Here is a 23,362-nt window from a genome sequence, read left to right as displayed (position 1 = left end):
GCGTTCCTCGAACGGACCGTTTCTCTACACTTCCCGAGTACTTTCCCTGACGGCGGGTATCCCCCCTCGCCGTGGACTCCGACCATGTTGGGCCGACTTTTAAGCACCGCTGCGTCGAGCCTGAACCCGACCGCATATTCCTCTCGAAATCATGGTGCCCCTCTCGAATCGGTGACCGAAGAGGAACACACTTCCGGCCTTCTCTTCCCTGATGCCAGCCTCCTCCGCCGTTCGAACACCCATGCATATCCCTTACAGACGACCTTTCACTCTCCTAATGCGTCCACCGCTGGCGCCTATGATGACCGTGGGGGCATGGAATTGGACGCTATCAAAGACTTCCGGGTGATTGTGGCACAGAATGCGCTGGGTGACCGGGATGCCTGCGTTTTGTTGGACACACGTGCCTCCTCCGATTCACCCCCAACGGGTCTCGGCATTGACTCGCAGGGCCTCGAACAAACCAGGGCCCGGCATGCTCGTGCTGTATCCAGCCTATCTCGTGGCTCCCGTCGAAACTTCCTCACACAATCCTCCGTTGTCGAATCGAGCCCCCTTTCCTCCGCCGCCGATGCACGACGCTCATCAACTGCGAGCGCCGGCGCCTTCTCTCGTGCTCGAGGCCGCAGCTCCACGTTTGGTCTCACGGGGAATGACCCCGGTAACTCCCGACATAGTACCGACTCAAATGATACAGGCTTGCTCAACTGTATCTTCGGCAGTAGCGCATTTAGCTACCGGGGCTCATCTACAAAAATGCATATCATCTCCGCCGATGAAGATCCTGGGACCGCTGCAAGCATGCCACCTGCATCGCGCAGCCCTATTGCTCGTGCATACTCTACTGGAGGAGGACCGTCGGAAATCATGGGTGCAGCTCGTGGTCCGGATGGCAAACCACCAGCCAAAGTAACTATTCTGCTGACCCGCATGTTCAGCGTCAACATGCCGGAGGGAGCGGATGCTTCTGCTGACCGACAAGATTATGCCAATGCCATCTACCAAGAGTCTCTGCCGGAGATGGGCTTTCCTTTCCCGGACGTGTCGAAACGCAAGAAGATCAAGGAGAAAAAGACACCGATGTATGCGGTTGCCATCACGATTCAGATTCCCTTGCTAGCACGCAGTGCAAATCGGCCAGTGTCTCGATTTAGTACTCGTGGTCCTGACTCTCCTCGAGTTGGGCTCTCTAGCTCTCTGGACTCAGATTTCCGTTGGCCAGGAGGGCTTTTTGACGATAGCTTATCAGCTGCTTCTCCTCCAGCAAGTCTGGATGAGCGTTTGGACTTGCTGGTGGACCACTGGGATGTCATTACCAGGACCTTGTCTCACCTCGAAAGGCTCGCTCGGAATGAAATTCTCTTCCTATTAAGAAAAGTGGACTCCCTCTCTGGACCGCACCCGAAGCCTGCGAAACCACCCAACATGCAGCGCACCAATCAAACAATCGTCCATCTACCCGCAAACATTCTTTCAGTCAATTCCAAACTCAAGGAAGAGGCTCTTCGCAGCACTCGTCGTATCAGCTTGGCGCTCCAGACACCTTACGTCGTCACTGGCCAAAGTCGCTGGGGCGTTTGGCGAGAGGAGGGCCGTTCCATCGTCCGCGGCCTCGGCGACAAAGAATCCAATTTCTTCTTCTTGGTGCTTCTAACTGCATTCCTGGGCAACCACACAGAATGGCTTAATGCCCTTGGACCGGAGTGGTACCGGCGACGCCATAACCAGCAGCAAAAGGCACAACAGGACTCCGAACCCATTCTCACCCACCGAACCGTGGTGGTCTGTCCGGACAAGATGACAGCTCGTCGTCTGATTTTCCTCCTCTCTGCATTCCTTCCCTCCAAGCAGCGCCTCGAACCGTTGCCCTCTCCACTCCGTCCTGGTACCTCGGCATCTATGCGTGCCATCTCCCAAAGCCCACCTGCTGTGCCCGTTTTGCGTCAAGAATCTCTTCGCCGGGCAATCGAGCGACGCACACGAGCTCAACGAGGCTTTCCTGCAAGCAGCGAGAGCGATAGCCACCGACGTTCAGTCAGTGTCTCATCATCCCAAGAGGCTGCTCAGCGATCGACCGAGGGACTTGACATTAATCCACCCGCACATAATACGTCTGCCCGCAGGGGCTCAGATGCTCGATCGATTCGGACATTGGGGCCTAACCCCCAGGCTAGAGACCCGCGCGCTCAAAACACCAGTGGGGCAACTACCTCAATGACGACCCAAAGCAGTACCGTCCCTGTTCCTCATTTTACTTCACAGCAGAGTCGTACCGCGCAGGGAGGCCCTGACCGTGGTGGAGTGGAGGCCAATGATAGCCTGGCATCGGAGAACTTGCTGAAGAACCTGCAACGAAGCAACAGCTCTGCGATGAGCTCGAATGGTAGCCTTCCATCCGCCGGGGCCCGTTGGGGCGGACTTTTCTCTGGTCTATGGAGCTCCCGACAAGACTCGTCTACCGATGGCACCGATTACTACTCCCCATCTGAAGCTCGCAAGAGGTCTGTCTCAACAGTCGCCGGCCCTATGACTCGAGGCCCGCCCACGTTAGGTCAGATGGTCAAAGAAGTCACCGAGGACGAACCAGAACCTCGCCCTGAAACCAGGCCCAGTGGAAATATCTCGATCCCAACAGCTGCATCCCATGGATCTGAAGATGATTCCCCGGAGCCGTCATCTCTCACAAGTCAAGTCCGCGAGTCTCCACTGAAACTTTCCGTACGAGCCGAAGAGGGCGTAATAGACGTCGATCTTCCGCTCCCTGGATTTTTGTCCCTCTCCTCCTCTGGCGATTCCACCATTGCTTCACCTAAGAAAACCCGAACATCCGTGACCAGTGTCGATGCTATTGCTTCTACGCACAGTAGCGGCTCTGGCTTCCACAACGCCATGAAAGAGACGAGCGACGGCCCCAGTTCCCACGTGGCTGGTTGGCTAAAACTTTTCCATGAAGATTTTTCGCTGCAAGCCGTTCGACCTTATTCTTCTTTAGAAGCAGACATCAAACGTGCTATGCAAGCCGAACCCTCCCCATACATTCCATCAACTCCTGATGCAGATGGTTCTGAGCGATGGGTTGATGTCGCAACTACCCTGATTGCGGACACTCGCTCATCCTCTGTTAAGCGGGTTCGTCTCAGACGCAAGATTATTGTGGGCCGCCACTACGCAACAAGCCACACTCCTCCATCGCCAGCCAGTGGCCTCAACCAAAGCAATGGCCGTTCTCCCGCGTCCCAGTTCACTAGCATGTTCGGCTACAGCAAGTCACCCGAGAACCCCGTTGTCGATGGACTAGATCCCAACTATGTTGAAGAACGATTCATCGAAGAGCCTGTGATGGACCTTGATGGTATCCTTGTGGATGCCGTTGAACGTGTCCTCGGCCAGAGCGGATATTCCTCACTGGCACACTCCCGTGCACCGTCGCCCTCGCGCACCCGACGAGGTGATGATACAGGCCAAACTACTCCCCGCGGGGAGGATCCACCTCCAGTCGAAGTTCCTCGTGCCGAGTGCCGCAAGATGGTTCTCGGCGCTCTGGAAGAAGTGGTTCGCATCGTCACTGCTGAACACTGTCGTGAAGACGTGGATGCCGGGCTAGGGCTTGCTGATCGTGAGCGGCGGCGCGCCATGGCAGGTGCTGACAACACCTTGCGTGAGGGAATTCGGAAGTGGCTCCTCGATGTTGAGGAAGCCTGGTGATCATATCTATCCCGATACGGGCCTATCCAATCTCCGCCTACGTTTGGCGTTCATGATATGCCATTCATCCACCCCTAATTTTCCTATTGCCAATTGCAGCATACATTATTCTTACGGGCTGCCTGCATTACTGCTTTTTTTGACCATGATACCCAACTCTTTGTTGCTGCCTCAAGTATATCCTTGATAGGCATTGAATTTCAAACTTGATATTAGCATACTTTCACCAATTGCGTTGCACAAAACAAAACTGTCAAAAAAAATTGTTCAAGTAGATGGTCCACTAATTTAGATGCATCAAGACTGCCTCGTGCCCTTCGACGCTGACGCTATTCCCATCCGCAGCTGGAGTAATCCGAATTGTCTTCAATACCTCGCCCGTCTGCGCTGGATCCACGACCTCGACCAGCGTCTCACCTCCCAATTTTCCATTCACCAGCAGTTCAATACCTTTCAACGCGGGATCTTCGGGCGCCTTCAATGAGTGATTCATGATCGTGACTGTACCCGGCCGAACAAGAATAGGCAACGTATCAAACCCATGAGTTTCGGTGTACCACCTCCCACCCTCATAGATCTTCGCGTAATCAAACCAGCTCACCCAATTGCCGGCGTTCTCATCTTCAACCTGCGGTACGTAGAAGGTAACCTCGCCCTCCTCGCAGAAAACAGGTGCAACCATCAAATTTGACCCAAACATATACTGCGTATCAACAGCATACGTATTCAAGTCCTTCGGAAACTCAAGGAAAAGCGCCCTCATAAGCGGAACACCTTCCCTATGTCCCCTTAATGCCTCTTGCAAAATATAAGGTGTAAGCAAAATCTTCCTCTTCACACAATCCCGCAACACATCTGAACAATCCTCCCCATAGATCCAGGGAACACGGAAAGAGCTAGACCCATGCAATCGCGAATGAGAAGATAACAATCCAAACTGCACCCAGCGCTTATACAACGCTGGCGGCGGCGTTCCTTCAAACCCGCCGATATCAGAGGCCCAGAATATGTACCCGCTAAGCATTAGGCTTAGTCCGCCGCGCAGAGACTCGGCCATGGCCTCGAAGGTGCTTTCGCAGTCGCCGCCCCAGTGGACCGGGAATTGTTGACCACCTGGTGCGGTGCTGCGCGCGAAGAGGATTCCTTGGCTTTTGCCGACGCGTGCATTGAGCGCGTTGTAGGCGACGCGGTTGTAGAGGAGGGCGTAGTAATTGTGCATTCTGGCTGGGTCGGAGCCGTCGTGGTATTTTACTCCCTTGATTGGGATTCTCTCGGCGAAGTCGGTTTTGAAGCTGTCGATTCCCATGTCCATTAGTCGCTCTAGATGGCTGGTGTACCAGGTGCATGCGGCGGGGTTGGTAAAGTCCACGACGGCCATGCCGGCTTGCCAGAAGTCCCATTGCCAGACGGAGTCGTCTGTTCGCTGTTTATTTTCATGATTAGTCTGAAGTAGGTGAAGCGGTGGACGGCGGTTCATACCTTGATAAAGTATCCGTTCTTCTTTCCTTCCTCGAAGAGCGGAGACGCTTGTCCGACATATGGATTGATCCAGACGCTGAGGCGTAGCCCACGGTCTTTCAGTCTCTTGAGATACCCCAGTGCATCAGGGAACATTTCCTCATCAAACTCGAGGTCACACCATTGATACGACTTCATCCAGAAACAATCAAAATGAAAAACACCCAGCGGAAGATCCCGCTGTTCAAACCCATCCAAGAATCCAGTGACAGTCTGCTCATCATAGTTCGTCGTAAAGCTTGTCGTAAGCCAAAGATTGTAACTCCAAGCCGGGACGAGAGCCGGCTTGCCAGTCAAAGAAGTGTACCGTCTCAAGACGTCTTTCGGCGTCTCGCCAAAAACGACAAAGTACTCGATCTCCTCGCCCGGAACAGAGATGTTGACTCTGGTCGTGCGCTCGGATTGCACTTCCAGACTCACCCTTCCGGGGTGGTTGATGAAGACGCCGTATCCCTTGGACGAGATATAGAATGGGATATTTTTGTATGCCAGCTCGGAACTGGTGCCTCCATCCTCGTTCCAGATATCGACTGTTTGTCCGTTTTTGGCGAGAGGGCCGAATCGCTCGCCGAGGCCGTAGACTTTTTCGCCGACGCCGACGTCGAGCTCTGCGAGCATGTATCCCTGTCTTTCGGCGTAGATACCGTCTGCAGTGTTGTATTTTTCGCTGCGGGTGTCGCGAACATACCCAATTGAGCGCCAGGAATGACCGGTGAGCTTTTTATTTTCTGAACTACGGAAGACGAAATCAAGTTCGTTGAGTGCTGTATTAATGGTCAATGATAGAGGTCCGCTGGCGTAGGAGAGTTTTTTGGTGCCTCGATCCAGAGTGATTTTGGCGTGTCCAGTTTCTTGGTTGATTGTGTAATGGGGACCATTGTCCACCTGTCCAGCCCTAATGTTGGTTAGTATGCACTGTTTATGTATATTTGGTGTTTTCAAGATCGATAAGCGCATACCAATGCACAAGTTTCACGCCAATAACACCCTCTTGTGGGGACGTGACCTTGGCGGAGATCGTAGCTACAATGAACAGCTTAGTTGTCTGACATTGCAGTGAAATTACGGATTCTCGAGGGCTCACGCGAGTTAAGAGTGTCACCACGATGTCTCTGGAGCTTGTTCAAGAGCAGATCAACAGTCTCCTGCTGAACCCGCATTCTTTCGACATTGCTCATCCACTCGATACTAACGCCCTCCTAAGTAGCACAATTAGCATAGCGAGCGACCAGAACCCCGATAAAGAAGACAAACAAACCTGCAGACACCACATTCCCTCTGTGAACTTCATCTTGACTCAACTCTATCAGCGTATCGCGAAACTGGCCAAAGCCCCGCAGCGTGCGGGGAAATCGAGCTCAGGAAATTCGCTGTCAGAGGAAATGGTATTCAAGATATGAAAAGGACAGCAAGCCATTTTCAAGTCCCTCAGTCCCCTCTCACGAAACCACTTTCGACACGGAGCCGTTTCCGACATCACCAGATCGTGGGTCTGCAAGCTGCGTTGAGCGGGGCTGGTCTACCCACTTTGTTGGACGAGTGTACCTATGACAAGGATTGGATGCGGCGATGGCAGGGATTTTTGAGCTTGCACCAACCAGTTGTGCTCATGCGGGTCTCGGCTGAATTGGGTGTTTTGGCTAAATCCGAGTACGTCGAAGAGTGGGCTAGCCGTGGCGGGAGAGGTGGCTGACGGAACGACAGCTTACCAGAAGGCACACGTAGCAGGCGGATTGCGAAGACTTCAGACCAACGAACGGTGCAACTGCATCAGAGTTGCACATACCTTTTGGAAGCTAAGCAATTTCATATATCAGTCGTGTTCTCGGAATAGGATATTAGTCTCACAACTCGTCCATGGGCAAAGTTAACGAAACACGATAGTGGGTTCATCCAATGGACCCCAGTGCATGTATGCAAAGGGGTATAGAGTATATAGTTGTTTGAGAGGTGATAGCCCGGTAATTCTTCATTGAAACATATTCGCATACATTATAGCAACAACAAGAAGCGTACAGGGTATTCGTAACATCGAAAAAGCCATCGCCGGAGGGCGTCCGAGAGATAAGGCATGGGGGGAATCAAAAGGAGCTCGCGAACCTAACCCTAAATTAGAGGACGCAGAGTCCCACTCCGCGGACTGCGAGTATAACTCAAACTTTCCCCACGCGCTCTCGAACGCACAAGCTCTGGCGACCGCAGCCCCTCCCTCGACTCGCGATTCTCGTTCGTAACCCGCGACGGCAGTCCAGGCGGAGGCGAGATATGATGGCTCACCACACTAGCAGGCAATTCCAACGAAGGAATAGATGTATCCATCAGGTGATGGCCAGTAGCAGGCTCGACCTTCGTCGAAGCAGGACGCAGGTGCGATTCGTTGTAGAATTGTTCTAACTGAACCGAATCGTTGCAGAATTCCAGCAGGCCGTTGAGGATGTGTTCCGGTGCTCGGTAGAGATTCGCCGAGTCAATATTTGCTGGACCTGATATTGGGCTGCCGACGTCTGAGTGCAATGGGCGGATGAGGGGTGAGAGTCGGGGCGAGATTGGGTCGTGGGAGCCTGTTCGACCGCGGAAGTCGGTGCGGGTGTGGTGCTCGTGTCGGGCGTCGCGGCTTGCGCTGCCGCGAGTGCTGACAAGTCGGTTTGCGAGCAGGAGGAAGTCGCCTTCGTCGGTTATCTGGGCAAGGAGACTGCCTGTTCGGTGGATGAATTGCGGGTATTTATAGTCGGGTTTGCCCCAGGAGAAGGAGACTTCCACGTCTGCGGGGAAGGCGGTGCAGGCTTCGAAGTCGAGGACGAAGTCGAACTTGCGTAGGATGCATTTCTGGTAGTACAAGTGGTCGGGTGGGCCTGGTTGGGCGAATGAGGCGCTGTTGAAGACTGTGTGCAGGGGTCCTTTTGGTGGTGGTGTTTTCAGTTTTATTCTGTATGGCTTGCGGAAGGGTTGTGTTCGGTCGATTGCGCAGGCTTCGGCGATGGGAACTTGGACTAGCTTCAACCCGAACTTTTCGGCTGTCGAGGCCCACGAATGGACAGCGTCTTCGATGAGTTTTGGGGTTGTGTTCATCCAGCTGAGTTCGATGTGGAAGCAGTTCTCTGGATTGTGCAGGCGGTCATAGTGCAGGTCGATCACCTCAGCGCGATTCGATCGTTTTCGAACGTCCACATCGTACTTCAGAGACTTTGAAAGCATGATAGCAACCTTGTTCTTGGCCTTGGATGGAGTTGTTGGTGTTTGAGGAACACGATCATCGATACTGTCAGAGCGAGTGCGAAGACTTGAAGGTGAGTCTTTCACATTCCCAATGGCAGGCGTTGACGGGGTCGATTTGTCTACCCGAAGCTGAGGGAACCAGCTGCCGCCCCGGGATTCCGGACGTGTGAGACGATACTCGGCTGAGATTTGATAGAAGTAATTGCCGTCACGGAAATTGTGCCGCCTCTCGACGTGTTGGAACAACTCGTGCTTCATCAGCTCGTTGCCAAATTCAACAGCCTCGTCACGGGTATCAATATCTTTGAAGTTTTGCAGGAGCCAGGTGGTAAATTCCACACCAATGAAACAATTGTAGTGCAGTCTCCAATGCCAACGTCGATCCATCAGTCGCACTCCCTTCTCGCCCTGAATCCTTTGTGCTAGCGAGGAGAGATTCAGACTGGATCTCTCCAACAGCTCGGATTCCGGCAGAAGCTGAGCAGGCGGGTTATCGAGTCCAGGATCGGTAAGTAGAACCCGGTCCAGTTCGGCCGCGACAACCTCGGAAGGGTTACGCGTTTGATACATGATGTTGAGTGGATTTTGGTCTCTTTTCTTGGCTGATGACTCGAATCGCTTTTCTTCTGGTGACACGTATTTGTGCTTTTGCCAGAGAGACGTCAACTGGCTGATACCAAGCAAGTGGATTTCTTCCTCATTGTCCTCGTTGAACGATTGGAGGTGACGTCGGGAATTGGGATGCAGTTGCATGGGAATCAAGACGTAGCGAACTCGCCAGAAGTGCAGTTGTTGCGCTGGATTATGCAGGTAGTCGCGATGACCAGCTACATAGTTGTCTGCGTAGTTCCAGTTGTACTCTTCCGCAGTCGGATCCAACTTGATGTCTTTGATCTCATACTCTGGGCTCAAGATTGTTCTCATAGCCGGCTGGTACAATGTGAAGTTAGATCTTCTTGGCATGTGGAGTGCGGCAGACGTCTGATGTGTGAAGCGCGTGACCTCGATTTCTCCGCCCTGAATGCAGATGAGACGGTGGATGGCGCTGCCCTTGGACAGGAAAACAGTCACTCCGTCGCGTTCAAGACCTCGGGTGTCGAAGACGTTTAACGACTCCAGCGCTGGCTGTGAGGTAACTTCGGCCACATTCTTCCCAATAATTATCTGGAAGCCATGAGACAGTCGCAAAGATATCATCTCACGTAGCAGTATCCCTCGCGTCTTTGGTGCTTCGCATCCGTCCGCATCGTCATTGGGGAAAACGCGGTACGGGGTTTGCAGGTAGTCTGAAGCGAGTTCGCCCACTGTTGGGAATTCTTCAGTGGTCAAGGGAAGCACCGCAGGTGACTTCAAACTCTTCCACTTCACCACAGCGACATGAGGAGGACGAGGATATGCATGCTGCCAGCGGCCGAACCAACTGGTATTGCGCAACACATCCTTTGGGGTGTTGCACGGGTTGACAGATCGAACCCAGGGAGCCAAGGCTTTGCTTGGAGATCCCTTCGCGGATACATCGCGTGAGCCGTGGTTGATCGTGATTTCTGGCTTTTGCTCATGAGATCGAGCCTGTCCTTCCTCGCGACCGCCTTCGTCAAATGGATTGTCTGTCCCAGCTGCTTCGGTTCGTCTGTGCCCCTGCTTACCCGAAGATTCGGACGGTTTCTTAGGAGGAGCCCTGATGGAGATTGGCTTGGAAGGAGTAAGGCGACCCTCACGTAAGTCTTTGGGAGGAGTGGTTGGCCGAGATGACGAGACCTCCATAATTGTTGGCGTAGGGGTGGTTTCTGAAGGGCTCAGAGACGCGATACTTTTCGTGTCGGAAAAGGTGCTCCCAGGGTGTCTTTGATTTGACATGGGTAGTGCATTGGCGTGTTCAACATGGATTCCAGTGCTTGCTTGTGCTTTGGAGGGTGCAGTACTCAACCCTCGAAGGGCAAAACTGATTGTTCTGGAAATCCTCGAGGACTTCGGTGCGATCAACGGTTTCAGCGCCGGCTTTTGAGGCGATGAACTGCCATTCGAAGAGAGAGGGCTTTTGGGCGTGACCATAACCGAGGTGTCAATCCGTCGAGGGCCAGCTCGCATCGCTGGATTTGTCTCGAGAATATTGTTGTCTTTGTCCCGAAGACGAGAGATGGATCGAGCAGACATGCGTTCATGGGCTCCAGCAGCTTGAACTTCCGGTTCACTTAGGCGCTTATTCTTGGGTCTTTGGTTCCGACGCTGCTTGGGAGTTGCCACAAAGACACCATCGTCGTACTGATCCATCCATTTCATGGCTGACTTGCGTGGCTTTTGTTGGGATCTCGTTCGAAGTTCGCTTTGGTCTTCGATATTCTCGAGGAACGACCTCGGCCGGAGACTATCGCTATATTCAACCTTCAAAGAGGACTGCGCAAATCGAGCTTTGAGTGGCCCGCGAGAGATGAGGCTATTTTCTGGCCAGGACGCTCGTGGTCTCGTCATGTCACGGCCCTCCAGAAGATAAGGAATAGAGATATTTGACTGTTCGCTCTCCATGACTCCCATCATCTGTATCTCGTACATCCGAACGCGTGGTGTGAATGCTTTGGATGGTCTAGTAACAGTCAATGGAATTGGTGCATTTGGGTCGTTCTTCAAGATTCGTCGAGCTTCTCGGTAGGTTTCCGGGTTCCAATATGAGATATCGAGCCAGTGAGGAATGCCGTAATTCCAATCGTTGGCGCAAGGGGCTCCTCTTTCACGCAGTCTCGTTGCAGACAAGTACGAGCTCGGTGAGAGGTATGATGATCTGCTCACAAGACTGGAGATGGAATGGTGTATTTCCGGTGACATATTGCCCTTGGAGGTATCACTCGCGCCAGCGGTTGACGTCGACGGTCGCTGCACCGGTTCTCGATACTTGAAAAGAGGTACCGAGTGAAGGGGCATCGGACTGAGACAGACGAGATCGATGGCAATTCCACGGTTTGCCAACGCTTCCGTTGTAGAAGCCAATGACTCATAGGATACCTCAAATACACCGCTGCCTGGGGTGATGACAATGATGGAGGTTCCGGTGTGGACCATGTCTCGATCAATATGGTCATATGCTAAATGAGCCGAGGCAAGATGGATGGCCTCTAAAATGTTGCCTCGCAGAGCCGTGCTTGGTTGCCCCGCGATCGTGGCCGTATATGGCTTGGAAGGGATTTTAACGCCACTTCCAACTGCGACGTCGAGGTCCTCCGTCTTCAAAATCGAGACGTCTCTCAGGAACGTCCGAAAATTCCTCTTGAGCTCGTCCAAAATGGTAGTCCAATGGCCACTAGCCATATCGTTGACCACCACGCGATAGAAATCTCTGGTAGGCACATGATTTGGATCATTCGCACTCTTGAGGTTGCCCGTTGTCAGGGAAGAGATGCTTGGGTGAGCAGACGCGTCGTATTCCACTCGAGTGAAAAGCACGATCGTGACCAAATGCTTTGCGTCTGAATTTACCCATCTTTTGAACAGCTCCGGCAGGAACCCGTTGATCACTCGACTGAAAAGGACGTCTCCGGACCCTTCGGAGTCAAAATTCCACATCTCCCTGGACATCTGTATAAACAGGACATATTTGGCAGACTCGCTTCGAAAAACCGGGATGGTGTTTGGAGCAAAGTATCCCGAGAGCACCTTCTTCTCCCGAATGAAGATATTCTTGATTGTCGCTTTGATGCTGCCCATGAACAAAATCTTCTGACCCTTGTATATAATTCTATCGGCCAGTTCGGACATAACCAATCTCCACATGTCAGACCGAACCATGTATTGGTCTCGAAAGGCGATGTCCACATGAGACGCCGCACAGTGTTCGCGATTCACGATGGACAACAAAATCTGGGTGCGGTTCTTGAAGCCAAAGATGTTGGCAACACTATTGGTGATGGAAATTTCCAGTCTGGGATTCCGGGCCTTAATGTCCGGCGGCATCGGTTTCACCACGAACAAACAACGAGTCTGCAGCGGCGTCTTGAATTTCAACCGGCTGTCTGTTTGTGATGAAGTATTCAGATCCGGGTGAGATTCACGCGCTGTCTTGACGTTGATGTCCGGCTTGAGGCCCGAGTGGACTGTATCGCCGGCAGCGCGTACGGGCAGAATCTCCACCACATCGCCGACTTGAACTCCGCTTTCGCCCAAGGCGGATGGGTTGAGGAGAATCTCCTCTCGGGAGAAGGTCTCATCGTGGACCCAGAGCGTGCATTGGTGCCGAGTGAGGCTGGTCGACAGCCGGACAATGCGCTCGTCTGGCGTGGGGCCGGGATCGCGACCAGCGGTCTCCATGGAGGACTGCATGGTCGACACAGTCTCCAGGCTTGCGGCGCTCACCTGCCGCAGGTGCGACTGGCGCATGGGCCCGCGCAATGACATGGTATCACCTTGCTTGCATTGCCGAGCTAATTGACAGCTCTCAAGTTCGCGGCATTTGCTCTGGTGACTTGGAGATACGGGTGGCCACGTGATGGTTCAAGCTAGATCACGTGATTTATGGAGTGTTTGTGCCTGTGCCTGCGCCTGTGAATGCCTTGGTGCCTCAGCGTAATTCACCACTGAGTGACGCACACCTAAAAAACGCGTTCTGACGCCTACCCACCATCTTCAGCCACCCATCATGCCACCAACACGCGCTCAATCAAGCGAGGATTCGGCTAATCGCAAGAGAAGAATCTTATTAGCTATACAGGCTCTCCAAAACGATCAATACCTAGTCTTCGCGCTGCAGCCAAGACATACAGCGTATCTGAGGCTACGGTCCGCCGCCGATGTGCGGGCTTGTCTTCTCGCGCGAATACACGCGCTAATAGTCATGAAAATGACTGAATCTTTGAAGATGAATCGCTTATGCAGTGGATAATATCTATAGATTCTTGAGGTGCAGCGCCTAGGTCTTCTACAGTGAGAGAAATGGCTTATATTCTACCGACTCTGGAAACACCCCCTACTTACTGTTGGGATTAATTAGGTTACTAAGTTTATTATATACTGGAAGGAGCTTTGAATACGTTTTTCAAAGCTCTATGACTATCAATGTGCGGAAAATGTGAACCTAAAGTCCGTACGTGTTTATTCTTGTCATTGATGAGAACGATATCTAACTAGTGAAGAGGGGAACGCTCGATGGCAGCACGCGCTGAGACGTGCGGGTCGATTCAGTAGAAAAAACCACCACAAAACACACGCGTAGCAATCAGGAAATAGCGAGAACCCCAAATGTAGGGGTCAGGTCGGGGAGGTGTAAGGTGTATTTTAGAACTAGCTATCCGGCCACCGTATACTGCCGGCTATGTCACATAACATGGATGGCACCCATGTAGTAGGGCGAGGGGGTCTCCCCAACTACACTAGATAATATTTATAAGTTTGACAAGGCCTTATATCAGTAACTAACTAACGTGATTCCTAAACGAGTGGGCCACCGAAACGAGTGGGCCACGCGTCCACGCGTATCTCCAATTTTGATCTCTGGCAATTTCCAACCATCCAAAATGCCACCAAATCGCGTTCAAATTGGCCAAAAATCTACAGAACAAGAGGGCAGGATCCTATTAGCTATCAAAGCCATCAAAAATCAGGAGATCACCTCTGTTCGTGAAGCTGCGACCGTCTTTTCCGTCCCGCGTACGACTCTACAGAGACGCCTACAAGGCCAACAATTTCGGACTGAAATGCGTGCCAACAACCACAAATTGACTGCCAATGAGGAGGAATCGCTTGTGAAATGGATACTCTCTATGGACCTACGTGGAAATCCTCCTAGGGTCAATATGGTGAGAGAAATGGCCAATTTACTACTTACAAGCCGTCAAACCAACCCTCGACTTACGGTCGGACGAGATTGGGTCAATAACTTTGTTCGAAGGCACTCAGATGTGCTAAAAAGTCGCTTCACGCGCCGATACGACTATCGAAGGGCTAAATGCGAGGATCCTGAGGTTATTCGCGATTGGTTCGACCGGATTCGACAGGTTATTATCCAATACGGCATCGCACCTAACGATATCTTCAATTTTGATGAGACGGGCTTCGCAATGGGCCTAACTGCGACCGCAAAAGTCATCACTAGGGCTGAATACTACGGTCGGAGGGCATCTTTACAACCTGGAAATCGCGAGTGGGTGACAGTTATTGAAGCTATCAACGCCACTGGTTGGGCGCTCCCGCCATATATCATCTTTAAGGGCAAGGTTTTTATCGAATCCTGGTTTGATGAGCTTCCAGACCAGTGGCGATTAATGATTAGCCCAAATGGTTGGACAACAGACGAGATCGGACTCGAATGGCTTCAAAAAAGCTTTATACCAGCTATTCAAGGTCGGTTAACAGGCAAATACTGTCTCCTAGTCCTTGATGGGCATGGTAGCCACTTAACACCTCAATTTGACCAAATATGCGACCAAAACAACATCATACCAATATGCATGCCAGCACATTCATCGCATTTACTCCAGCCACTAGATGTGGCCTGTTTTGCCACCCTCAAACGTGGCTACGGCGATTTAGTTAAACGGCAAATCCACAACGGGATCAATCATATTGACAAGCTTGATTTCCTATCTACATATCCAATAGCACGGCAAAAGGCACTTATTACTGCATCAATCCAAAGCGGTTTTAATGCTACAGGATTAGTACCATATAATCCTGATCGCGTGCTATCTAAATTGACTATTCGTCTAAAAACGCCCACCCCTCCTCCCAGCCGAGGGAGCACTTCTTCAATTGCAAAAACACCTCAAAATACCCGTCAGCTACAGCGACGGGCATTATTGATGAAAGGCCTCCTCAAAGTAGGGTCTCAAAGCCCTCCTTTAGCTGTGCAAACCACGTTAAACCAGCTCGTTAAATGTTCAGAGTTACATATGCACAGAACAGCGCTTTTGACCGAAGAAGTTCGAGGCCTACGTGCAACTGTGGCAAATTTAACCCAAAAGCGCACTCGATCTAAACGTCGGATATCTCATAATAGCAGTATAGCTGCTCATGAGACCTCTACGTTGGTAGAGAGCCCTCAACATGCAATTCCGACCGAAGCAGCGGGCACAGCGGAGGTGACAAATCAGGCCAATACACAACCAAAAAGGGCACAAGCACGGTGCAGTGGGTGTCGAGAGACAGGCCATGATATCAGGACATGTCAAAAGCAGTAATTAATTCAATATCAGTACGTTGTGGTTGATATATATATATGTATAGTAAGTGTACTGTTGATGTGTGGCCCACTCGTTTCGGTGGCCCACTCGTTTAGGAATCACGTTAGTTATAAAAGGTGATTACTTAAGCTAAGTTTATGGTCGACGAGTAATTCTACAGCCTAGATGCGTGGCAGAATTGTGTGCATAGCCGAGTCAGAAGGCACGGTCAACCTACGGGTATAAGATCCATTACCTAGGGATTGATACGCTGAAGTTCTTTAAGCGTTAACCTTGTTAGCAAGGGAAAAGTCGCCGAGATCATTACTGCCTAGATGCCTGGCAAAATCGTGTGCATATCTGGGTCAGAACGAGCGGCTAAGCTACAGGTATAAGACCCCTCACCTAGAGACTGATACGCTTGAGTTCTCCAAGCGTCAATCTTGTGTTTACGAGAATACGTAAATCCTACCCTAAGTCTCTCTTGCCTACCACTTAGTCACCTGGCACCAACCAATCTGGCTTTTCTCTCTACAACTATCTCTCAATATATAGCACTACACTACTAGTGCAGATAAATACTGACCAAGGGGCTACGAATAAGAAGAAACAGCAAACATGAGCACGAACAAGTCGCTTAGTTCGATACGAACAGACTCTTACATTTTTAGAGAGGGCCTACCACCGCCAGTACAGCCAGTGCAGCCAGTTAAACAGCCACCACTCACCCTCGTCAATTCGGCTAAAGAGCCTATTTTGGCACCTCAGCCAGCCAGGCGAGCACCCCCTAGATGTAGTGGTTGCCAGGATGTTGGCCATTTAATCACCTGGTGCCCAATATAGATAGTTTTTTTGAATTAAATGGCGATTTTGGTGGTTTAATATGATCTTGAAAATTTAGTATTTGCTGCTGTTGGCTTGAGATTGGAAAAATAGGCTGCACATTCGTCAAGCCTACGGGAATGGAGCCGGCGCTTAAATGGACGCCAAACCCTGAAGCGTAAACGCTCAGGCGCGTCCTGGTCGAGTCCAGGTGTACCACCTCCGGGGTGGCAAGAGTGGAAAGAGCAGAGGCACCCGTTGTACGAAAACCACCTAGTCTGAGACGATGGGACGTAAAGTAGACAGCAACCCACGTGCTTTCGACGGAGATGCGTTGAAGGATAAGCGGGGACAACTCGTCGAGGGAGGCGCGGGCGCTGGACTGGCACAACCCAGCAGCAGTTCAAACAATCCAAACGACGGGCCCCTGTGAACCTGACAGTTCCAATCGACCTGTCGACTCTCCTCCTCGGCGTGTTTCGTGCACCACTCGACCTTTCTCCCGCCAGCAGTGTGGTTTCGCAATGCCGGGAGAGGTGACTTCCTGGCACGATGCCTTGGAGCACCGTCAGCGTCGGATTCTGCAACAGGCACTTTTAGATGGCGATGCTTCAAGGGCCCCTAAGGCCCGTTGCTCTGAAATGCGGCCCTCTGGTGGATCACGGCAGGAATCCCCGAGAGGATCAGCCTGTGCCGGCATGTAAATGGTGCTGTGATGCCGGAACCCTTTTCCGGACGGGCCAACAAACAAAACATCCCTGGGCTTTTCAAGAATTAACGTTTTCCTTCTTCCCTTCACGTCGGATGTCGTCTACCGGCTTCGCTTTAATTGCCCTGCGATGGAGTTTTCCCTCCGCACTGGTTGAGAAGCGTCCATCGAGATTGACGTATCGTGGAGACCCGATCGCACTTTGAAGCCACAGCCGCGTCGACCAGAGTTCTCTGAATTGGACCTCCGCCACAAAGCGCGAGGTGGCGACGCTGGCTGGCATAAGAACAGCGCGAATCAGAAGAGTATTCCCAATGCTTTTGTGAGCCCCAAGTACGGGTGCCGTGCCTTTCAGCGTTACGGGGCAGCCATGCTCCATGCAATCCAAATGTCGATCCCTATATCCGGCATTTGCAGCTCAAGCGGGAAACGACCAAGCTATGGCGGCGACCATTTCCCCACTACCTCCAAACGATCGACGACAGTTCTCGCCACAGATCGTGTATGGGTGGATGTGACTGACCAAAAGCCATTTAGTCGTTTCTGCCTCGTGGGCCTCGCGACGTTTGGCCCTGGCGATCAACGATGCACTACTGCCTGATGAATGATGTAACTCGATGATGGCTCCGAGTTCACTTTGCCCCAAACTGCCCTATATCCGCAAACTATCACCCGCCTCGGCCGCCATTATATTGTTTTTGAGACGGAGAGCGCCTTTTTTGAATGGTATCTTCGTGAACTTTCAGGGAATGTTGGACCCAGTACGTCTGGGACCGATACCCAGAACTCACTCGCCCCAGGAACTAGGTGAACTGTCCGAGTTGTCGCCCTGGCCAGGCATTCCAGTTCTTTAACCATATATCCCTTGGAATTCCAAGTATTCGGAGCTCACACAAGTCATGGTAATTATCTTCTTCGTCAAAACCTACAGAGAAATGGCCATGCTGACGTGGTTTTCGTGACACAGAACCCGCACCAAAATAGCCTTGACCGACTCTGGAAAGAGTACGACTGGCGAGTGCATTTCGCCAAAGGAAAATGTAACCAGCTGTCTGGAACCCTTCGCGAGCGTCTCATGCAGGACATTATGAACAAGCGAAGCCATCACATGCGCGAGAATGAACAACTCGACATCGCCGGTACGAACGCCCTCCTACTCCACCTCAACCAGGTCTGCATTACCAACCCCGCTAGGCCCGGGTGGTATTGGCAGCAACCGCAAGACCAAGTACTCTTGAAGCTCGGGGAGGTATGACGATTACCTCGTTCATGCTCACCCTGAAGCACCGCGCTGGCGCAGTGCGGCCGACCGTGCGAAAGGCCTTCAGGAGACGCAGGACTTGCCATCGAGAATGTACTTTTCAAGCCGTCTTTATGGTCGTCCCTTCTCGGTACATACGAAAGAACCTGGGTCGAGTATGGGATGAGTGCCATGGTTCGATCGGTGTTGCGTTGTCGGTTGAAGCTCGTCGCACTGTCGTTGTCCTAGCTCTGGCCACGGTTCGAGTGATTCGTCTGCTCCTCACAAGATGCAAAATCAACCGTCCTGCTCCGAAGCTCATCAGTGCCAGAATACCTCTTTGTAACTGACGACCCGCCACTGACCTACTGGAGTGAATCGCCAACTGTTCTTTGCCAGATCTGGTCCCTGCCATCGTGATATCTCAAGTCTTGTCAATTGCATTAGTAATTCCAAGCAAAATCATCACTATAAAATCGCCGCTCAAAGGGAACTTGGTACTCCTCAGGAATCCAACGGAGATCATGGCTCTGATGTCTCGGAAGGCCATTTTCGACGCTTGGTGATACTGATGAGTGTGTCTCTTCGTTGTTGTGTTGTGTCAAGGGTAGATTATACGATCGTCCCGCAAATTCGTCCTCCCCGGGGGAGTCAGCTCGCATTGTTGATGATCATGTGGCAAACGCAAAAGGAGGCGCCAGGAAGTCTCTGAAAAGATCCTGTCCACAGTAAGGAGTGATGGACAGTCTCATGGTATCCAAAGCCAGATGGTTGTCAGGATCATTGCTGATGCAATCCGATCCTAAGGGGGTCGTGCGTGTTGCGGGCCCCGTACTTGCAAGGCCCCGGAACAGGAATGGCGACGCCTCAGCTTCACCGGCTCTATCAGAAACCTACGACCAATCCAAGTGTCCTCTCAGCCACATCAGAACCTCCCTGGCCACTCTCACGGGCATGAGCACCCGGAGGGTCTACTGGATATGATTGAACTCGAGGCCAGCACCCGGCATATTAGGCAAGGTGGACCCTGAGGGGTATTTTGGTACGGCCATGGGCTTGCCAACTTCTCAGTCTGTGAGATTCACCGACAAAAGTCATGGGTACGGACAGGGAAGTACGCGAAAATCTTCGGTCCAACCAGCATTCTGCCCCAAGTACTGTGCCCACTTGAAGACCGCGGTCCTATCGGTCTTTACTGGTACCTAGTACAACTGCGGAATTGGCTCTCTATTTGTTCAACACTCACGTGCTGCCTGATGCTCAATTTGGTGGCTACGACCAGGGCCAATTGGTGGCCAGGTTTATTCTACACGACACCTCAGGTAGCAACCGACAGTACGGAAAGCGTGGAGCGACCTCCACGGCAGGACTAGGTGCGAACAGAAAAAAGAAAATAACAAAAGTCGGCCCCAAATTAAGCGCCCAGCAGGCTCTCCACTGCCGAGTGCCCAAAGCTCCTTGCAGATATCGCCTATGAAAATTACCTAGCGTGGTGCCGCGATACCTGGGGTTCATCGGGATTTGGTGGCAAAACAACACGGCTCTGCTATCCGACATACCACAGCGCAGCATTGAGCGGGCCCAACCCACACTTCCGTTTCGCTATACCACTGTGTGTTATTTTGCGGTATACAAGCCCATAAAACACATCGGCGATCTCAAATCGCAAATAAAACGAAAGGAAAAAAGGGCTATGTCTTGTGCAGGCCCCTCACTACTAGTAGGGCTAACTCTAATGGTGAGTCGCTTTCGCTGCCAAATCCACTAGGCTCGAAAGGTGCTCCCTGTATGCCCTTTTCCCACCTGGCGCGCCAAACGTTACCAGCCCACCTTGACGCGATGAGCGAGAAATTCCCCCCTCGCCTGTCGCATCCCGAGCAGGGTCGCGACGCCGCGGAATACGAGTCCGCGCCTTTCATCTACAACCAGCCGGAGCCAGGATATGTCCAGCAGCCATCATTTGGGTTTCACGCTAATATGGAGCCTATCCCTGGCGATGTCCGTCTAGGGTCCAACCCGGGGGAGCGGTCACTGAATGCCAAAGTGCCCATCCCCCGGTTTGCCTATCCCAGTGCCTCCACGGCCAGCGGGCGCACTAGTCGAGCCTGCGAGAACTGTCGGGAGCAAAAGGCCAAGTGCACTGGAACCCAGCCCTCCTGTCAACGCTGTCTGGACAACGGCATCAAGTGTTCCTATGGCGATCGGAAGCGGGAAAGGATGCTCAAGTGCGTTGATAACCCCTCCAACACCTGTCGAGTGGAGTTCATTCCGGTCATTCAACTAACTGAAAGCGTTAGAGAGCTCAAGGATCTCACGGCGCAGGTTCAGGTGTATGAAGGGCTGGTGCGAGACTTGTATCCACGCCTAGACTCTTCGTCGGCCCAGCATGTTGATCAGATGCTTGCCGGCCAATTAGTCAGGGTAAGCATCCACGTCCCTTTCATATCCTCTCCCAATCCTTGGCCCATCAACATGCCCAACCCCTCTGCCTACCTCCTCAAACTCTTTTTTTTTTTTGTGCCCAGAGCCCTCAATTGACATTCCAACATCTAACCATGACCAGTCCCCAGGGGCCTTGGGGTCTCGTTCCAACACTGGGAGGTTAGGAAATCCGATGGCCACTATGGACCACACTGAGGAGGACTTTAACCGCGACGAAGCATCTCAAGCAACGGGGTTTGTGGGGGAGCACTCCGAGATGGCGTGGTTATACAGGCTCAAACGCGATCTCGACCAGGACACCTCGACCCCCGTTGGCGAAAGCCCCGATCGCATCTCGATTTCATCCCTCAACTATTTCCAGGACGATACCAACATCGCCGGACCCGACGGTATTGACTTGATGGTCCGGCCACCTCAGCAGATGGCGGATCGGCTTGTTGATGACTACTTTCAAACCGTTCACCCTGAATTTCCCATCATCGGCAAGGAGCTCTTTCTCAGCCAGTACCGATCTTTTTACTCGAATTCCAACGTGCGACCCGGAAAGCGATGGACGGCCGTGCTCAACCTCATATTTGCCATTGCTGCCAGACATTCACATCTGTCCCAAAACCAACAAATCCAAGGAAACACTGCTGATCATCTGGCGTACTTTACTCGGGCCTGGCGGCTGAGCATAGGCAATGTTGCGTTATTGGATCATCCCAATCTCCAGCAGGTTCAAGTGGAAGGACTCGCAGCTTTCTACCTCCTATCAACGGGACAGGTCAATAGGTGCGTCACTGGTGAAGGTCTTTCGTCCACTCGACAATCTTTTCTTTTCGTTGGCTTCCGTTACATTCTCCTAACACAAATCTCGTCTTCCCTAGGTCGTGGCGGATTATCGGCATCGCGATTCGGTCAGCCGTGGCGATGGGTCTGAATCTCCGCAGCGAAAGTGGCAGCGTTGCTCATATGTCCAAGGAGACACGGTATCGCGTCTGGTGGGCGTTGTTCATGCTGGATGCCGTATTGTGTGTGATGACAGGGCGGCCTCCCAGTACCGGCGACGATTTCTGCACCACCCCGCTTCCAGTCCCCTATCGAGAAGAAGACTTCCGGGATGAAGGAGTCGCACAAATCATCACCGATCACAAATCGCGATTTGCTCTGTTGACGTCTCTGCTCTCTACCGTCGATCTATCCTCCCCTGGAGCCTCGGAGGCCCCCTCAACAATCTCCACATCGAGAACAGCGCCCGAACGTCAACCGCTGATACAAACTCCTTCTCCAAACATCTCCCTATACTTCCTCTATATGGTAGATTTGGCATTTCTAATGCGAGAAGTCATCGAGACGCTGTACGCGCCCGGGTCAAAACGGCGCTCTTGGCTGGAAATGGAACTGGCCATCTCAAACTTCAACACCTGCGCAGACAACTGGGTCTCTCGCCTACCCGCGGAATTCCAAATTGGAGACCTAGATCCAAACCGACCATTTGCTCGCCAACGAGCCAGCCTCGGCTTCCGCTTTTATACCACGAAACTCGTCCTTACACAGCCCTGCCTACGCCGCATCGCTTATCAAACACCCAATACACCCCCGTCTGGCATCGTCTGCGACTCGATGGCCACAATCTGCGTTGATGCCGCGCGGCAGATGCTTGATATTCTTCCCGAGGAGCCGGACGTCGATTGGTTATACGGAGTTTTGCCGTGGTGGTGTGTGCTTCACTATGTTATGCAATCGATCACGGTTCTGCTCGTCGAGCTTTTCACCCGTGCCCCACCGCGTACGCCAGAGATTGTTGTCCTGGTCGAGAAGGTGCAGAAGGCTATTCGTTGGCTTCGCGCCATGTCTGCCCGCGATGCTTCCTCAAAGCGAGCTTGGCTTGTCTGTACGGATCTTCTCTCACGACATGCATTAAAGCTGTCATTGAAAGTTGACATCGAGATATAGGCCCGGGTTCGAGTCTTGAGTCTGATTCTTCGCTCTTGCCGGTCCGTGTCCATGAAACGAGACGTCGATACTTGTATTTGTGCTTGTGCTGAGGGAACATCGGTGGGTTTCTTAAAATCCCGTGTATTTTTTGCCTTTTGAAGGTTATCTCTCCTGGCTTTTACATCTCTGCCGCATACTGAGCCCTGGAGCATTTTGATCGCGTCCAGCATTGCGTTCAGCATTTCTTGCGAGTCTTGATGAATTCCGAGCATATGTCATAGTCGACATTTTCTGTCTGTTGTTTCAGCCGGGGCGTGTCGTGGTTTGCGTTTTTCCTGCAAATTTGCATGTTGTTTATGCGAGATGTCTTTACACCCTGAAAGGTTTGCGGGCTTCGCATGTGTTCATGCCGAAGTCCGACTGCCTTACTGAAATCTGGCTTTTAGGCCGACTCAAGCCAGCTATAGTTGTCTCACACTACTGATCCACTGACCCTTCTACATTCAATACTAAGCTTAACTAACGGTATTATTCTCGCTGACTCAGACGAGGATGGCAGATTTTCGACGTTGCTGTATTGCTAACGAACTAATCACGTGACGTTCAAGCGATGTTTTAGCCCGGTGCTGAAAATATATCTGAATGGTG

The 23,362-nt window shown here is 52.1% G+C and overlaps 5 protein-coding genes across 5 annotated transcripts; 3 read left to right on the top strand and 2 right to left on the bottom strand.

Annotated features, from left to right (window-relative positions):
• Nucleotides 1-84: 84 nt before the first annotated feature.
• N7532_003243 (uncharacterized protein) lies at nt 85-3,705 on the top strand (the record flags this gene model as incomplete). The annotated part of the gene is made up of 1 exon (XM_056615737.1): nt 85-3,705. One exon carries the CDS (start codon nt 85-87, stop codon nt 3,703-3,705), a length of 3,621 nt encoding a protein of 1,206 aa, XP_056476094.1.
• A 283-nt stretch (nt 3,706-3,988) lies between these two features.
• N7532_003242 (putative sugar hydrolase) lies at nt 3,989-6,514 on the bottom strand (the record flags this gene model as incomplete). The annotated part of the gene is made up of 5 exons (XM_056615736.1): nt 3,989-5,128; nt 5,185-6,118; nt 6,183-6,246; nt 6,308-6,422; nt 6,482-6,514. 5 exons carry the CDS (start codon nt 6,512-6,514, stop codon nt 3,989-3,991), a joined length of 2,286 nt encoding a protein of 761 aa, XP_056476093.1.
• Nucleotides 6,515-7,329: 815 nt separating this feature from the next.
• iml1 (GTPase-activating protein IML1) lies at nt 7,330-12,822 on the bottom strand (the record flags this gene model as incomplete). The annotated part of the gene is made up of 1 exon (XM_056615735.1): nt 7,330-12,822. The coding sequence occupies one exon, from the start codon at nt 12,820-12,822 to the stop codon at nt 7,330-7,332; it is 5,493 nt and encodes a 1,830-aa protein (XP_056476092.1).
• Nucleotides 12,823-18,011: 5,189 nt separating this feature from the next.
• N7532_003240 (uncharacterized protein) lies at nt 18,012-18,367 on the top strand (the record flags this gene model as incomplete). The annotated part of the gene is made up of 2 exons (XM_056615734.1): nt 18,012-18,014; nt 18,080-18,367. The coding sequence occupies 2 exons, from the start codon at nt 18,012-18,014 to the stop codon at nt 18,365-18,367; spliced, it is 291 nt and encodes a 96-aa protein (XP_056476091.1).
• Nucleotides 18,368-20,191: 1,824 nt separating this feature from the next.
• On the top strand, nt 20,192-22,732 carry N7532_003239 (putative C6 transcription factor; the record flags this gene model as incomplete). Its single annotated transcript, XM_056615733.1, has 3 exons — nt 20,192-20,773; nt 20,916-21,568; nt 21,664-22,732. The coding sequence occupies 3 exons, from the start codon at nt 20,192-20,194 to the stop codon at nt 22,730-22,732; spliced, it is 2,304 nt and encodes a 767-aa protein (XP_056476090.1).
• Between the last annotated feature and the right edge of the window lie 630 nt (nt 22,733-23,362).

Source organism: Penicillium argentinense (assembly GCF_028826775.1).
Source record: "Penicillium argentinense strain IBT 30761 chromosome Unknown utg000004l_segment0_segment0, whole genome shotgun sequence".
Classification (NCBI taxonomy): domain Eukaryota; kingdom Fungi; phylum Ascomycota; class Eurotiomycetes; order Eurotiales; family Aspergillaceae; genus Penicillium; species Penicillium argentinense.
The sequence above is the reverse complement of the archived record's forward strand: the minus strand, read 5'-3'. Positions and strand labels throughout refer to the sequence as shown.